General features: G+C 53.3%; 1 protein-coding gene and 1 long non-coding RNA gene across 2 annotated transcripts; both read left to right on the forward strand.

Annotated features, from left to right (window-relative positions):
• Positions 1-2,976: 2,976 nt before the first annotated feature.
• On the forward strand, positions 2,977-5,370 carry LOC140901091 (uncharacterized). The gene is made up of 3 exons (XR_012155769.1): positions 2,977-3,109; positions 3,625-3,647; positions 5,071-5,370. It is a non-coding gene; the product is annotated as an uncharacterized lncRNA (long non-coding RNA).
• A 1,439-nt stretch (positions 5,371-6,809) lies between these two features.
• Positions 6,810-13,769, forward strand: ZC3H10 (zinc finger CCCH-type containing 10). The gene is given in 3 exon segments (XM_073318450.1): positions 6,810-6,834; positions 6,837-6,955; positions 10,872-13,769. Coding segments are annotated over 3 exon segments (1,374 nt in total). The 3' UTR covers positions 12,102-13,769.
• Positions 13,770-16,994: the final 3,225 nt, after the last annotated feature.

Here is a 16,994-nt window from a genome sequence, read left to right on the forward strand (position 1 = left end):
GTTAAAGTCATCAGGTCATTTTAGCTTCATAGCTTCTGGTGAGGGTCATCCAGCCTGGCTGTACCACAGGCAGGAGGCAAAGGCATCCCTGAGGGTGTATTCAGTGCGTGGATGTTTAGCATGAGAAACTGACCCTCTGTTGCTGTCTGATCCTAGTGCCAGAACAGTTATTTAGTTGTCCTTTTAAATTCTGGTACGGTAAATGCTCAGCCCCTTGGTCTCATTCATTGTGCGAGGTTAACGCATCCAAAGAAGTGTGGGTGGAGAAAGCAAGCGTCCCTATGCTGGGGATTTTTGCACGGAATATCCCTGAGGTCAGTCTGAGTAGGGTCGCTAGGATTTTCACCTGCCTTGTAAGTCTGTTCCAAACCCCATCTGGCAGCAGCAGAGGGGTGAGTTGTGGCACAAATGCCTCGGCTCAGCTGTAGGTTCTTCTCTTCTGCTACTGTCACCTTATTGCTGCGTGGCCCTCAGGGAGCAGATGTTGCCATGTCTCGTGTAGTAGATTAGCCAGCCTGAGTGTGACAGGGGGCTTGTGGGTTTTATCCCTGCCTCTCCCTTGCTCTGATGTGGATCAGGGAAGTCTGTTTCTCCACTCCTAGAATAGGTCTAATGCCGCATCTCCATGGGTGGCTGTGAGGTTCGAGGGCTGTTTGTAAAGGGCTTGGAGATTCACAAATGGAAGGTACTAGGGAAGGACATTGCTTGTTTTCAGTGCTGTCCTGTGAGCGGCTGTGATTGGGGGCCGGGGGTGGGTGGGAAGGGGAGAATGGTGGAGACATTTATTTTTTTAAATAGGAGGAGATGTAACAAAGTCAGTGGTGCTGCTTTTTGCCAGGCAAAATGGTGAATTGGCAGGAGCTTGTTGACTGTTCCAGTTACGCTAGGTGTTGAAACTGAAAATCTACTAGAAACGTGAGGTCCAGCATTGGCCTGTTGTGTGTTCTCACCCACCTCTGGCTTTGTGGCAGTTACCTAGAAAGTCAGAGGAAGGCTGCTCCAAATGGCCTCTTGGTGCACTCCTGTAGGATGGGCTCAGAAAGTTTCTAGACTGACGGGGAAAAAAAATTGCATTCAGTGGTTTACTTTGCACTAGAATCTCCCTGGACATTAATGCCTTTGGACCAGTTTGGCTACACCCAGCTTGTCAGAGTCCTTGTTCAGAACCTCCTTGACTGCTACAGTCATCTTGTTACCACTGAAATGCTTCCCACCAAGGTCATCCTTCCACTTGGGGACCAGGCAGAAGTGTGGGGGAGCCAAATCTGTTGAACAGGCTGGGTGGGGGAGCAGCTGAAAGCCACATTTGGTCACTGTGATCACAGCAACCTGGGATCTGAGAGAATTTCGGGGCCAGCTCCAACATGATCATTGGCCCCCTCCCATTTCATTCTATTGACACAGACAACGCAGCCATTTGGGGGGCCCTGCTACAGGCATCCCCCCGCCTCCCTCTTGTCAGCCTCTGGCTAGTTTCTGATTCTCTTGGACCAAGCTACTGGCTTGTGTTCCTCTGCATCTCCCCTTCTGGCTGAGCTGGAGCTGGGGTAACTGGTCTTTGCAGCACAGGAGTGGGTGCATTCGCATCTGCAGGCGTAACCCTCGGTATGCATGGGTGAGGGCTCTGTCAGGGCCCGATTTGCCGAGGATACGAGTCTGTTACAGCCTTAGCTGCTCTGCTTTAGCAGCTCCCCTCTTTCTGCAAGGGGCCCCAGGGGGGCAGCTAGCACCTCTGGCTGTGATAACACTGGGGATTGGCAGAGAAGGGGGCCCTATGGCTTGCACTTGCGTGTGGGCGCCCTTTCCTTGCGGCAGATGAAATTCAGTGTTGATAAATGCAAAGTAATGAACACTGGAAAACATCATCCCAACTCTACAGATACAATGATGGGGTCTAAATTAGCTGTTACCACTCAAGAAGGAGATCTTTAAGTCATTGTGGAGAGTTCTCTGAAAACATCCACTTAATGTGCAGCGGCCATCAAAAAAGCGAACAGAATGCTGGGAATCATTAGGAAAGGGATGGATAATTAGACAGGAAATATGTTGCCTTTATATAAATCCATGGGCTGCCCATATCTTGAATACTGTGTGCAAATGTTGCCCCATCTCAGAAAATATATAGTGGAAAAGGTACAGAAAAGGGCAACAAAAATGACTAGGGCTATGGAACAGCTTCCATATAGGGAGAGATTAATAAGACTGGGACTTCTCAGTTTGGAAAAGAGATGACTAAGGTGGGATATAGTAGAGGGCTATAAAATCATGACTGGTGGGGAGAAAGTAAATTAAGTGTTATTTACTCATAAGACAAGAACTAGGGGTCACCCAATGAAATTAACAGGCTGCAGAAAAAAGGAGGTATATTTTCACACAACGCACAATCAACCTGTGGAACTCCTTGCCAGAGGATGTTGTGAAAGCAGACTGTAACAGCGTTCATCAAAGAACTAGAGCAGTTCAATGGGTGACAGGGGATGGATCACTTGAGGATTCCCTGTTCTGTTCTTTCCCTCTGGGGCCGCCGGTCGCTGTCAGGACACTGGGCTAGATGGACCCTTGGGCTGCGCCGGTATGAGCCGCACGGCCCTTCTTGTGTTAACACGCGCGGGTGCTCTTGCACGTGTTGGGCCCTTGGTGTTGCACACCAAACACTTCGGCCTGTGCACTGCGTGGCGGGGGGGAGTGAGACTTGGGCCCCTGGGGTGTAGCTGGGGCGGGAGGGCGGAATTGGGCCTTTCACCTTCCCCCCCCCGGCCCCCTTGGAAGTTGCGGTCTTTACCCCTCCCCGCCTCTGGACTCAGCTGGGAGGATTTGTATTCAAAATGGAGGCGGGTGGGCGGGAGAAAACTACACCTCCCGTGCTGCCGCGGGGGCGGGAGAAACTACATCTCCCGTCATGCTCGGCGAAGAGGGCGCGCGCGCGCAGCCCCTCCGTGACGCTGCCGCCCCGCGCACCCGCTTCCGGAACTGGCCTATAAAAGGGGGCGGGCGGCGCGGGCCACTCTCTCTCGGCTGTTGTCGCCGCCATTTTGTCGGAGCGAGGAGGCTCTCGGCGCCATCCGCCGCCATCCGCGGGCACTGAGCCTGGGCCGCCATGAGAGCTAAGGTGGGTGGGGCCGGGGCCTGCTGGGGGAGCGAGGGGGCTGGGCCTGGCCCGGCGGGAGGAAGCGGGGTTATGGGGGGGGCCCCTTCTCTTCCAGTGCTGGGGGCGGGGCCGTGCAGGGGTCGGGGGGTAGCTGCCCCCCATGCTCGTGCTGCAGGGGGAGCCCCCCCCCCCACAAGCCCTGGGCACTGGCCGCTCCAGGCACGTGGGGCTGGGCTGGGGGCTGATTCCCTCCCCCCCCCCACCGGGCAGCTGCCCCCTTGGGGCAAGGGGGGGCCCGGCGGGTTCCCCTCTGCCGGGCCCTATTGCTCCGCGGACCCTAGCCCGTGTCCTGCCCCCCAGCAGTAAATCCCCAGGGAAACCGGGGGCGATGTGCCGTTCGCTGCCTTCGCTTCCCATCGGGCACCGTTTCTTTGCTCCGCGCAGGCGGTAGCGGGGGGGGGCTGGAGACACGTGGGGGAGGTTGAGCTCGCTGTTAATAAGCTGCTGACTCTTGTGTGTTTCCCTCTCTCCTCTAGTGGCGAAAGAAGCGTATGCGCAGGTATGTGAGCTCTGGTTCTGACTTGTTTGGCCCGGTGCCTGACCGGCCTTGCCCCACAGGCTGCTCCGCTGACTGACTCTTTTATAAAACCTAAATCTTGTGAGCTGGCCCTCTCGGAAGGTATTCACGTGCCTGGCTCAGATGGTTGATCACGCTTGGTAAATAGGGAGTGGGGGGAATAGGGAGTTAGTTGCCTGTCTTGATGTTAGCACTGCATCCCACATCCCTCAGGCGGATTGGGGAAGGTTAAAGTACATTTATTTCTGTTGTGTCTAGAGGCCTCAGCTGAAATTGGGAGCCCACGGTGCTAGACCCCATAAAAACTCGGTCAGACACGGGCCTTGCCCCAAAGAGTTTGCAGGCTAAATTGATGAGACAAGCCGGAGGGTGTAGGCGGTATAAAGTTCTGTAGTAGGATTTGGGTTAAATTCCTGTTTCTACTGCACACATGGTTGTATGACTTTGAGTAAGTGTCTCGTACCTCTATTCCTCTTCTGTAAAATGGTGATAAGGCTACTTCAGGGTGGGGAGTGAAGAGAGAAACATTGATACATGTGAAGTGCTTTGTGGTGTATGACATCCTAAACCTTTAAATAGGCTGCATCCATTGTAAACACTGCTTTTCTTGGGTCGGGGGGTTATGCAGAACTAAACCTATTTTATTTCCAGTTAATATTTCTTCGCTCATCTGGCAGTGCTGTGTAAGTATAAGAGCAGCCAGGCCAGCTCAGAGCTGAAACTGCCTGTCTCCTCTGGCATTTTCTAGCTTTGGTGTAACTAGCTGTTCTGTGTTAAGCATGGCAGGTAAGGGTGACCTGTTTTAACTGAGGGATCAAATTTATTGTAGGAATTAGTACATCAGGGGTTTACACAAGTCTCTCCTTATTGTATATGTTTAAAATAAGCCATTAAAACACTGTAGCAAAGATGCAAAGTTCCTTTTCCAGACTCCAGACAGAGTAAACATGCATTTGTTACTGTTTTTAGCTGTTCGAGTTTCTGCTCTGCTTTTACATAAGATCTGAAACTTCCGTTTAAAACTCTGGAAAGGCAAGCAGGAGTAGGCTTAAGTCTAGACCCTCTCCTTTCCCCGTTTCAAACTGTCCTTAGCGGTAGAGCTAGCCTCACTACTGAAGGTGCTGTCCTTGTTGGTATTCTGTCCCCAGAAATGTGGACAATGAAATAGGTTACTCAGTTTCTCGTAATTTTACTCTTGTGCACTAGGGTTAGGTAACAGACATTGCGGGGTTCTAGTTCTCTTTAAAAACTGCACATCGTAACTTTTTTCCAAAACTCTTGACAGGCTTGTCCTTACACGAAAGGGGTTTGGCCTGATAACGACTTGTTCAAAGTCTGTTTAACCAGATAGCTTTGTTACTGTGCTGATATTCTTTCTCTGATGGGCTAAAATTGTCTTTCTCAGGCTGAAGCGCAAAAGGAGAAAGATGAGGCAGAGGTCTAAGTAGATGTCTTCTCTGCCGCTACTGAGGCTGCAAAGCAGAGCAAAGAAACGTGGGAGCTTGGGTCGCTGACCTCCAGACACAACTACTTCCTGGTGTTGGTGATAGGAGTGCTTTCCTAGCCGTCTCCAAGAGTTTTCCATCTTAAGAATGAAGGTCTCATCTGTATGGGTGGTAGCCCTGAGCTTTGACGTTCTGGACTGGTTCTGGTCTTTGTAGTTGAATGTGGCAGGTATACAATAAAAACCTGGTTTGGCTGGGAATTCAGCATGTTTTTTCTTAATGTTGTGTTTAAATAGCCCCGAGTTGATTTTAATACAATCTCAATGTGATCTCTAGGCATGTATGTAACTTGACTTTTAAAGACGCTTGACCTGCATCATTCAGCCCTCTTCTGGTTGGCTTTCTGGGCCCTTTCCCAATACACACTGTTGCATGGCCTGTCTGAGAATAAGAATCCACTGAATATAGAAATCACTTTTGCTGAAGATGTGACTGGGGAAAGGGTTCAAATGTCCAGGCCACCATGCAACACTGCTGTGAGTTGTATGAATGTGGTGCACATATACCCTGCTGCACTTTTATGCAGGTGTAGCCTTCAGAATTAACCGTGCTGGGTTCACACCGGTCTCTGAACAGTGACTTCCCAGTATAAGTGTTGGTTCTTGTGCTGAGAGCATGGATAGAATGTAATGGCTCTGCCACTTGTCAGACATTTCTGCATCGCATCAGGTTTTATCCCCAAGTTACATTCCCCTGATGAAGTGGGTATATAGTGTAGTGAGACACTTTCTGGTGAGAAGTGGATGGTGTAACCGCTTGCATAAAGGGTAACCCCTTTCCCAAAAGGCTACCTGCCCTTTGATTGAAAAGGAAATGAACTCCAATTTATAGCACCCTTCACTGAAGACTTCAGAGCGCTTAACAGCAACAGCATTAACCCTTGGAAGAGAGGATAATCCTGCATATGCTGAAAATATAAACACTGAAAACTGGATGGTGGATAATTCTCTGCCAACCCCTCCTAGCGTAACTAGTCATGATGGCTGGTACAGTACAGTGACCTAATGTAATGAGGACAGGTTTCAGAGGAACAGCCGTGTTAGTCTGTATTCGCAAAAAGAAAAGGAGGACGTGGGGCACCTTAGAGACAGACTCATTTATTTGAGCATAAGCTTTCGTGAGCTAGAGCTCACTTCATCGGGTTGGTTAGTCTCTAAGGTGCCCCAAGTCCTCCTTTTCGTGGAGCTTTGTAAGAGGCCCTCTGGCTCTGGATAGACGGGGTAACTTTTCTTGTCATGTCCCTAAGCGTTTGGCCTATGCAAAAGGACCACAGGGGTGATCCGAGTCCTGGGCAAGCTGCTTAGCTGTGGGGCCTCTCCCAATGCGCTGATTACGATGCCCCCATCAAGGGCTGCTCCCTGGAACCCGCAGCGTGAGCGGGGAGGCGAGCGGCTGTGACCCAGCGTGGGGGCTAAGGGGGGAGGCGAAGGAGCAGAGGGAGCTTCGGGGTTGAGCTGGTTGCCGGGGGCGGGGCCTGTGTTTCACTCGCACCCTGTTGCGCAGGCGTCCTGCGGGGCCGGGGGCCCATGACACGGCCAGGGGCTGCTGTTGGCTGGAGACCACGTGGTCTTCCCCTGTGCGGGCATATGATCTCAGGCCCCGCCCACCGCCATCTACTAGGAAGCGGGGCCTTGTCGCTATGGTAACCCCGACGGGCCGCGCGCGCTGCATGCTGGGAGGCCTGCGCTTCCGGTCGGGGGCCGGAAGGACCATAGAGTAGTTCCGCTGGAGGGCGGAAGGGGCCGCTCTTTGTCGCTGCTGGAGCAGGACGCGGCCGGAGAGCGGGTGAGCGAGGCGGGCCCGAGCAGGGGCTTGCGGGGGGGCCGGATCCCCCGAGCCCCCCCGTCCGGCCCCTTCAGGCTCCTCCCCCCAGGGCCCATGGGTCCCCCAGGGCCTCTGGCCCAGACCGTGGGGGAGGGGGGCTATCCCTGAGTCCTCCCCCCCCCTTGTTCTCTGGCCCAGTCCATGGGGGGCGGTATCCCAAAGTCCTCCCCCCACCAATGGCCTCTGGCCCAGTCCATGGGGGAGGGGGGTTACCCCTGAGTCCTCCCCCCCCCTTGTTCTCTGGCCCAGTCCATGGGGGGCGGTATCCCAAAGTCCTCCCCCCACCAATGGCCTCTGGCCCAGTCCATGGGGGGGGTATCCCTGAGTCCATCCCCCCCATGGCCTCTGGCCCAGTCCGGGGGGGGTACCTCTGAGTCCTCGTCCTCCCCAATGGCCTCTGGCCCAGTCCATGGGGGGCGGTATCCCAAAGTCCTCCCCCCACCAATGGCCTCTGGCCCAGTCCACGGGGGGGTACCGCAGAGTCGTCCCCCCCATCGCCTCTGGCCCAGTCCATGGGGGAGGGAGGTTACCCCTGAGTCCTTTCCCCCCCCCCTTTGTTCTCTGGCCCAGTCCATGGGGGGCGGTATCCCAAAGTCCTCCCCCCACCAATGGCCTCTGGCCCAGTCCATGGGGGAGGGAGGTTACCCCTGAGTCCTCCCCCCCCTTGTTCTCTGGCCCAGTCCATGGGGGGCGGTATCCCAAAGTCCTCCCCCCACCAATGGCTTCTGGCCCAGTCCATGGGGGGGGGTATCCCTGAGTCCATCCCCCCCATGGCCTCTGGCCCAGTCCGGGGGGGGTACCTCTGAGTCCTCGTCCTCCCCAATGGCCTCTGGCCCAGTCCACGGGGGGGTACCGCAGAGTCGTCCCCCCCCATCGCCTCTGTCCCAGTCCATGGGGGAGGGAGGTTACCCCTGAGTCCTCTTCCCCCCCCTTTGTTCTCTGGCCCAGTCCATGGGGGAGGGAGGTTACCCCTGAGTCCTCTTCCCCCCCCTTTGTTCTCTGGCCCAGTCCATGGGGGGGGGGTTACCCCTGAGTTCCCCCCACGTCCTCTGGCCTGGCCTGGGTCGCCCCCCCCCCTTAGCTTTCTCCCTCACCCCATGGGGTGGACCTGGCTGCTCATCTGTGTCTGTGGCTCAGTGGGGATGAGGCCCCAGAAACACCTGCTCTGAGGCAGCCCAGGTGGGCAGGTCTGGGGGGGCCAAACCAGCAGAGTTATGGCAGCTCGGCTCAGACATCAGCACCGGTCGGACTTCTGGGTTCCCGGCCCGGCACTCTCATGGACTCACCACTGACAGAGCTCGCGGTCAGGAAACCCTTGGCTTACATTTCACAAGCTGTCTTGTGTGTGTAGGAGCTATTCCTGGTATTTTGGTGGGTCACACCAAAATGGTGGCTATCCACCAAAGTAACTCTAGGTGGCGGATTTACTCTACCTAGGAAGATTTAAGATGCAGAGGGCTTTCTCCACCAGCTTCTAATAAAGTGAGCTCAGGTTCCCAAACAAACACAGTTAGTAACAATCTTTTGCACTTCCTTCAATTTTTCATTAAGTAAGTTTATGAATATGATCATATGATACAATAGCAGGGGACTGGACTCTGACCCAGGAGGTCCCTTCCAGTCCTATGTTCCCATCCTTACTCAAAAAGGCTGAGGGTTTATTAGCTTTCTCTTGCATGCCTTTGGATGCATGTATAAGCAGCTTTTGCTCTACTGTCTTGATTTACAAAGTCAGCCAGGTGGAATGTTATTCATTATTTGTAGTGTAGTAGCTCCTAGGGCCCTGATCCCAGCCCCGTTGCGCTAGCTGCTGTAGATGCAACAATGGCCCTGCCATAGAAAATTTACTCTCTGCCTCTGGATGTAACCATATGTGATGGCAGACTCCCCCTACCCTGAGATATATACAATTCAGGATATAGAATTCAGACAAGAGCTCTTGCCTGCTGCTACACCTCACATGCTGTAAAGATACACACCTGGATATCTGACACTAAGCTGTGTGGCAGCAAGGGGATTGCACATACCCTGCTGGGCGTGTGTGATTTAAAATAAAAGTCGCTGCCATCTTGATTTAAGAACACAAGAACGGCCATACTGGGTCAGACCAAAGGTCCATCGAGCCCAGTATCCAGTCTACTGACAGTGGCCAATGCCAGGTGCCCCAGAGGGAATGAACAGAACAGGTAATCATCAAGTGATCTATCCCCTGTCGCTCATTCCCAGCTGCTGGCAAACAGAGGCTAGGGACATCATCCCTGCCCATCCTGGCTAATAGCCATTGTTGGACCTATCCTCCAGGAACTTCTCTAGTTCTTCTTTGAACCCTGTTATAGTTATGGCCTTCACAACATCCTTTGGCAAGGAGTTCCACAGGTTGACTGCTTTGTGTGAAAAAATACTTCCTTTTGTTTGTTTTAAACTTGCTGCCTATTAATTTCATTTGGTGACCCCTAGTTCTTGTGTTATGAGAAGGAGTAAATAACACTTCCTTATTTACTTTCTCCACACCAGTCATGATTTTATAGATCTCTATCATATCCCCACTTAGTCGTCTCTTTTCCCAGCTGAAAAGTCCCAGTCTTATTAATCTCTCCTCATATGGCAGCCGTTCCATACCCCAAAGCATTTTTGTTGCCCTTTTCTGAACCTTTTCCAGTCCAATATATCTTTTTTGAGATGAGAATACTGCACACAGTATTCAAGATGTGGGCGTCCCATGGATTTATATAGAGGTAATATGATATTTTCTGTCTTCTTATCTATCCCTTTCTTAATGATCCCTAACATTCTGTTCACTTTTTTGACTGCCGCTGCACACTGAGTGGATGTTTTCAGAGAACTATCCACACTGACTCCAAGATCTCTTTCTTGAGTAGTAACAGCTAATTTAGACTCCGTTGTTTTATATGTAGAGTTGGGATTATGATTTGGGCCCTAATCCTCTTTTAACGTCAGATAGAGAGCTGTGAAATCGGCCCCATCTGCTTTGGACTTGACTAATATTAAATGGGTGACTACTAGCTTGTTTTGATTATTTTTTAATTTCATTAGGACTTTGATCGCAAATCAAGTCAGCTCCTCTAGCTGTGATTCAGCCTGGGGTGACTGAAGATTTTGGATCTTACAGGTAAAGCTGAGCCTTTTTGAACAGGCGGTCTCTGTTAAAGGGTCTGGTGAGGTCAAAAGACAGGCAGATGTTAAATGCATTTGGACACCTAGAGTTGTGGATATTGGTTTGTAGCGGAAGGAGTCTGAGCCTCACTTGCTTAGAGACCCAGGCTTTTGAGGTTTCGAACTGGCAGCCGAAGCCACGATTAAAACTCGGCAGCCTTGCAAATTCTACTCACTGTATCTGGCTTACAGCGGTGCTATTGACTTTGAGCAGAACAGTGTATTTGGATGAATGTCTGAAAGCTCCTTGGTTTTTATGCAATGAGCTGGCAAAGTTCGGGGCGTCGAGCTGGATCATGTGCTGTAAGCAGTACAACAAGGTCTATGCAGAAAAAGTTGATAGCTTCTCTCAAAGTTGAGGGGTTCTGATTTTTTGGGAGGCTGGGGCCTGTATCTCAGGAACCCCTTGGTCAAATGGCTCCAAATTTGTATCACTAACCCTACCCAGTATCCCCATGAGGCACACCACGTTGCAAGACAGCCTGAGTAGCCATGCGGATTTTGCAGCACTAAGAGTCAAACTTTATCCCGAAAGCTGGTCATAACCTTAACAACAGCAGAGGCCGGCGGCTTGCTGTAATTCCTCAGGGCCGATATTTCCCTGCCAGCTACACCAGAACAGTTCCTGCCTTTAAGTTAGGATCCCCCACTTCCCCCTCCCCGCCTTGCTTTCTCACACCCTACCACCTCTCCTCTTTTGCAGTTGCCTGAGCTCATACCAAGAGGAGGGGAGGGCGTGGGTGGGAAAATGCCCGACCGCGACAACTACAACAACGGCAGTAGCAGCGATGAGGCGGGCGCCAACTCCGATGACATCTGCCGCGACTTCCTGCGCAACGTCTGCAAGCGAGGCAAGCGTTGCCGCTTCCGGCACCCCGACATCAGCGAGGTCACCAACCTGGGCGTGCGCAAGAACGAGTTCATCTTCTGCCACGACTTCCAGAACAAGGAGTGCGTGCGCCTCAACTGCCGCTTCATCCACGGCACCAAGGAGGACGAGGACTGTTACAAGAAGACGGGAGAGCTGCCCCCGCGCCTGCGCCAGAAGGTGGCGGCTGGGCTGGGCCTCTCCCCAGCGGACCTGCCAAACAGCAAGGAGGAGGTGCCGATATGCAGGGACTTCCTGAAGGGCGACTGCCAGCGGGGAGCCAAATGCAAGTTCCAGCACTTGCAGCGGGAGTACGAGTATGAGGCCCGGGTCATCGCGGCCCGGGAGCCGGGCATTGCCACCACCGTGCGCCGCTATGACCCCTACGACGTCATGTACGACCCCGACCGCTACGACGACCACGACCCGGTGCTGAAGCGGAGGCGGGTGGACGGGCTGCACTTCGAGACCTACGAGTACAGCTTCACCAGCCCGCGCACGGTGGAGTACCGGCTCCTGGAGGAGGAGAACGTCCTGCTGCGCAAGCGCGTGGAGGACCTCAAGAAGCAGGTCAACAACCTGCTGGCGACCAACGAGGTGCTGCTGGAGCAGAACGCCCAGTTCCGGAACCAGGCCAAAGTCATGACTCTCAGCTCCACCGCCACGGCCACCGAGCAGACCCTGGCCCCAACCGTGGGCACTGTCACCAGTTATAACCACAGCATTGCCCAGACCCACACCACGCTCAGCAGCCAGGCCCTTCAGCCACGGCCTGTCACCCAGCAGGATTTGGTGGCTCCGGCCGGAGCCCAGGCAGCACCCCCCACCAACGCGGCACCCCCCATGAACCCGGAAATCACCCCGCTCTCGGCTGCTCTGGCTCAGACCATTGCGCAGGGCATGGCTCCTCCAGTCTCCATGGCGCCCGTGGCGGTGTCGGTGGCACCCGTGGCGGTTTCGATGGCGCAGCCGCTGGGAGGGATAACCATGAGCCACGCCACCACGCCCATGGTGACGTACCCCATCGCGTCGCAGAGCGTGAGGATAACGGCCATGCCGCACTAACGCCCCCAGAGGGCCCCGCGCACTGCCGGGGGCCGGTGCCGTTCCGAGCCGCCCCCGGCAGGCGGAGGGGCTGCTTCGCTGGCAGGACTTGCTCCTTCCTTTGGGGAGACAGAAACCGAGGAGGGAGAGAATTGAACTGAAACCCTTGGAAACCTCTCTCTCCTTCGGGAGAGGCCTTTTAGGCGGTGGGCTTTCCACCCTGGAGGCGAATGACTTGGATTTCCCTTAACCCCTAGCCGCCATGCGTGGTCTTCCACAAGGCAGCAGAATTCAGGGACGAAAGGCTTTAATGCCACACGATTCGAAGGGTACAGTAACCTTAGAGCCTTTACCCTTCGCTTATCTTTGCCCGAATACCTGCCCCTCTGTACCCACTGCGCTAGTCCCTCCATAGCCCTGCGAGTTCAGGAACTCAGTATATCGCCTGGCTATGGCAGTATCATTTCACTGACAGGACACACCAGAACGGAGGCTGTAGGGAAATCACCCCCAAGGGCGGGATCCCCTGGCTTGCTGCTCTCTAATAGAGACACTCCTGGGCTTCCCTGGACTCAGGCAGAATCAGGGAAGCGAGACCCGGGGGACAGTACCTCCCCCAGAGATGGCAGAAAGGCTGGCTCCGTCTGGCAGCCCTCTCCTAGGGGGAATGGCCCTGGGGCAGCTTTGCCTGGTGATGAAATGGTTAAATCCCCAATAGGATTTGGGCTTATATGTAAACTCAGCCCTGTTGCTTTAAAACAGGGCAACACAACTTAGACTCTAGGAAACTGTCTCTACAGTGGCCTTGAGAGCATCCCTGTTCCAGTCACCCCTCCAGGGAGAGGGTGATGCATTCCTAGGACCATCCGAATCCCAAAGAGGGGTGAGGGGACTTGCCAATTCCAGCAGATGTTGTTGCTGAATTGCTCACAAACCCCAGGGTTGGAAATAAACCCAGCCGCACCCTGCAGCCTGGTGGGGGTGGGGCGCAAGTTAAATGTGATAGCATCTGACCCCGCTTCGCCTAGCAGCTTGTGGGGCGGGGATTGCATTCTACTTGAGGTCATGGGTTGAAATAAAATCATCTCTGTTGCTGTTTGAATTGTCAGGGCTTCTCCAGTCACCTCCCGAGGCATGGCATAGCTCGCTGAAAGGAGACCAGGCTTGGACAGCGATCCTGCCAGGCCCCTGAGCACCCTCCATTCCCCTGATGCCTGCTGAGGTGCTCGGCAGACCTGTTCATCAGTTCCCTCTGGAGCTGTTGGGATTGGCAAATGTGAGCAAATCCACCCGTGCCCTGAGCAAGCCCTCACACCCTTCGCCATCCACCAGCCACTTCTGTGCCTGAGCCTCCCCAACCCAAGACTACCATCTGCCTCTTACGGCCATTTACTCTGTTCACCCCGTTCACACGTCCTCAAAGGAACCTGGTTCAAAGAGACCCCTCCCTCCCTCGTATGCAGTATTTTTGTTTCTAAAACCGAAGCTCACCCACGGGTCTAGAATAGCTTTTGCGTAGTTATGTCTGGGTTTGATGTTTTTTTTTTTTAAGGAGAACTTAAAGAGTAGGAGAATGCTTTACAGCAGGAGCTCTTTCTAAGGGTGCTGAACTTCGTAAGTCTAGCGTTTTAGTTCTGTGACTACAGTGTAAAGTTTTCAGCTATTAAAAGAAAACGTACAGCCCCTGACCGATACATTCTGGTGTTGACACTCGCTCTTTAAAGCGCGAATCAGCCACCAGATGGAACGTTTGCCTTTCATCTGAGCACATCCGAGCACTTTACAGAGGGATGGGAAGTCTATAAACCCCACTGAGATGTCGGTAAGGCCTACGTGCGCACCACTGAAATGCAGCCACCTCTGGGGTGAAATGCAGTAGCTGACAGCATTGCTACAAGGGGGATGTGCCCTGGCATCTTCAGTAGCTGAAAGAAAGCAGGAGCTCTGCTTTACATGGCAGCACCACGTTGGTGCATGGGTTCCTTGCGGAGTCAGGAGACCGCCACCTACTGGATTGCTCCAGGCCCTTCTCGCAGCTTGCTTGGAGGTCTCCCATCCCAGGGCTGAGCTGACCATGGCTCCTCTTAGCATGTAATGGGCCCTGACCAGTCGCAGCGCAGAATGGTATCCTGGCTGGCCTGTCACCCCTGCACTTGGGAGAGCCTCCTGCAAACCAGCGTGCTCAGATCGAGGCGCCGAGAAACCAAAACTCTCAACCGCTAGGACGATCCCTTTGTGTCCGTTGTGTCTCTCTCGATGAGCACTTCTGCCCACAGTATAGCTCTGGTGCTCGGCAGCGTTTTCCAGTTTTGTCCGTATAATGTGCTACATCTTCATTAGTTTAAGACCCTTTTCCCCCGGTCTCTAGGAAGAAGATTGGGTTAAGTGACTGAGCCGGCAGGGAACCCTGATAGTTGTTCCACCATGCGCGGGGCACTGAGATCGGCATTTAGCAGCTGCCTCCCTGCCCAGGTAGACAGAGCAGGGCCCGGGGGGTCACTGCTGCTCCTGTCCTCAACCTCAGTCCCCTTCGGTGCTGGCTGTTACCTCCCAGTGACTTGGTGAAAGCTTACAAGGGCCACTCCCCCTTCTCCTCAGGAACAGCCCTAGCACCCTTGGGGGCTCCTCCAGAGAGGTGCAGTGTGGTAGAGTTGGTGCATTGTTGGGGGGCTGGGGGGATTGTTTGCGCATGGAAGTGATGGCACTTGGCGCTCTGTTCCAGCAGCTCTGACCTCATACACGGGACAGCAATGGGAATGAAAAGGGGCTCTCCAGGGGACAGACGTGACAAGTGTGAGACTGTACAGGCCTCTTATTGGTGATGGCCCGTCCCCCAGGCTGCTGCAAAGGGCCCATGGTTACAATTTCCTTTTGCCCCAGCTCTGCATTGTTACCCCCTGGGATAAAGATCTTCAGATGCCGTAGCAGGGAGACTCCATCTGGTCTCTCATTGTGCTGCAGCCAGGGGGTGAGGGATTAAAGCCCTTGCTCATTTCTGCTTCCCCCTTTTGTTTACACGCAGGCAGCTCCTTGGAGCTTCAGTGCCCTACACTCCTGCTGTCTGCAGTCATCACCCGCCAGGGCCCCTTTCGGCCCAGCCCCTCACAGAGAAGTCATACAGCCATGCCCTAGGTGAATAAAGTCCAAGACCCAAACAGATTATCTAGTCTGACCCCCCATATAACAGAGGCCAGAGAACTCCCCCAAACTAATTCCTCCAGCAGAGCTTTTAGAAAACCATCTAATCTTGATTTAGACATTGCCAGTGCTGGAGGATCTCTCGGGACCCTGCGTAAATTGTTCCAAAGGTTAATTACCCTCACTGTGTCAAATGTACACTTTATTTCCAGTCTGAATGTGTCTGGCTTCAACTCCCAGCTGTTGGATCATGTTATTCCTTTGTCTGCTAGACCAAAGAGCCTGTTACCAAATATAGGGACTTACAGACTAGTCTCTTCTTAACCCACTCTATGTTCAGTGAAATGACACACGGAGCTCAATCTGTCTGTCTGGGTAACTGACAGCACTGGAGCAATGCTCCCCCCTTGGAAATAGTCTCCCTTAGGGCGAGCTTGATGCAGGTGGGAGCTCAGAGACTGGTGAGTTGTTCACGTCTGTGGTGTTTGCAAGCTGCTTGTGTGACTTTACCCCAGTGGTGGGGTTTCCAGCTGGTAGCCTGGTTCCCTGTACGCTTTGTATCTTGCCCCACCTGCCTGGAGCGCATGATAACAAGACCCCCCTCACAGTCAGTGCAGCTCTGTGCTAGAATCATCCGGGCACCACAGAGATGTGCAGAGTACATCTTGGCTGGACACTGCTCTTTGCAGATCAGTGGTTATGAGAGTAACGTGTACTTGGAGAGAGCCCAGTTCTGCCCCAGTGCTTCCAGTAAACTGCACACCCTTTGCTGCTGAAAGGCAGCCAACACGAGGCACCAGCTCAGCCCTGAGAGGCTGTACCTGGGGGCCTGGAAGATCTGTGTAATTGACTAACCTTCCCCCCTATCAATTTATCTAACCTGACAGACTCATTGGATCTACCTGAGATTCCGATTTGTGGTTCCAGGGAGTCTAAGCATTGGAGTCTTTGTGTTTAGGCCTTTAAACCATTGCTCTTGGCAATGGATCCCTGCCCTTCCTGCCTTTACACTGGAAGAGCGCGTGCTTACTTCACACTCAGGTTCTGGGTTGCTCTGGAAATAAGTGAGAATGTGGGAGGGTCTTATCTGTAATAAACTGGGAGCAAAAGCCCCTGCCTTCCCCCACTGCCATCTGCTCTGATGCGCCAGCCCCAGCCTTTGTTTCTAATACACTGCTGCAGGCAGATGGCACCAGGCCTACCTTAGCGTGGGGGTTATTTATGTTCCAGCAACTGGATTGCAAGCCTGGTAAGATATCGCCAAGGCCCAAGGGATGAACTTTCAGCTGCGATGGTGTATTCAGTCAATCAGAGCTGGCTTTAAATCCACAGGGTTTTGTTTAACTGGGGAGGCTGTAGGCCAGCAATGCAAACACGTAACTAGAGCAGCAATTATCCTGTTTTCAGATGAGACACTTAGCGCTCACTTTTACAGGTGTAATATTCAGAGTGAGCCTTTTTCAACTGCTGGAGGCTGCAGGCGTTAAGTGGCCAGACAGCAGAGGACGTGTCTAGCTCTTTATGAAACACCTTGGAAAGTGCGGCCATTCAGATTGAGGGCGCAAGATGGCGTAATTCTGTCCTATCACTGTAGGGTGGCTTAGACGGAAGCATGATTTCTTTTGCTTTGTAAAGAAAGTCTGCTCTGTCTTGGACTGTAGCTGTTAAAACGGGGGATTGGAAAGCCAGACGTGGGTTTTTGTTTCCCAACTTTAGGGAGTGCGGCCAAGTGGTTAGAGCAAGGGATGGGGAGCTAGCATTCCTGCCTTCTACTCC

This window comes from Lepidochelys kempii, chromosome 20 (genome assembly GCF_965140265.1).
Source record: "Lepidochelys kempii isolate rLepKem1 chromosome 20, rLepKem1.hap2, whole genome shotgun sequence".
NCBI lineage: Eukaryota > Metazoa > Chordata > Testudines > Cheloniidae > Lepidochelys > Lepidochelys kempii.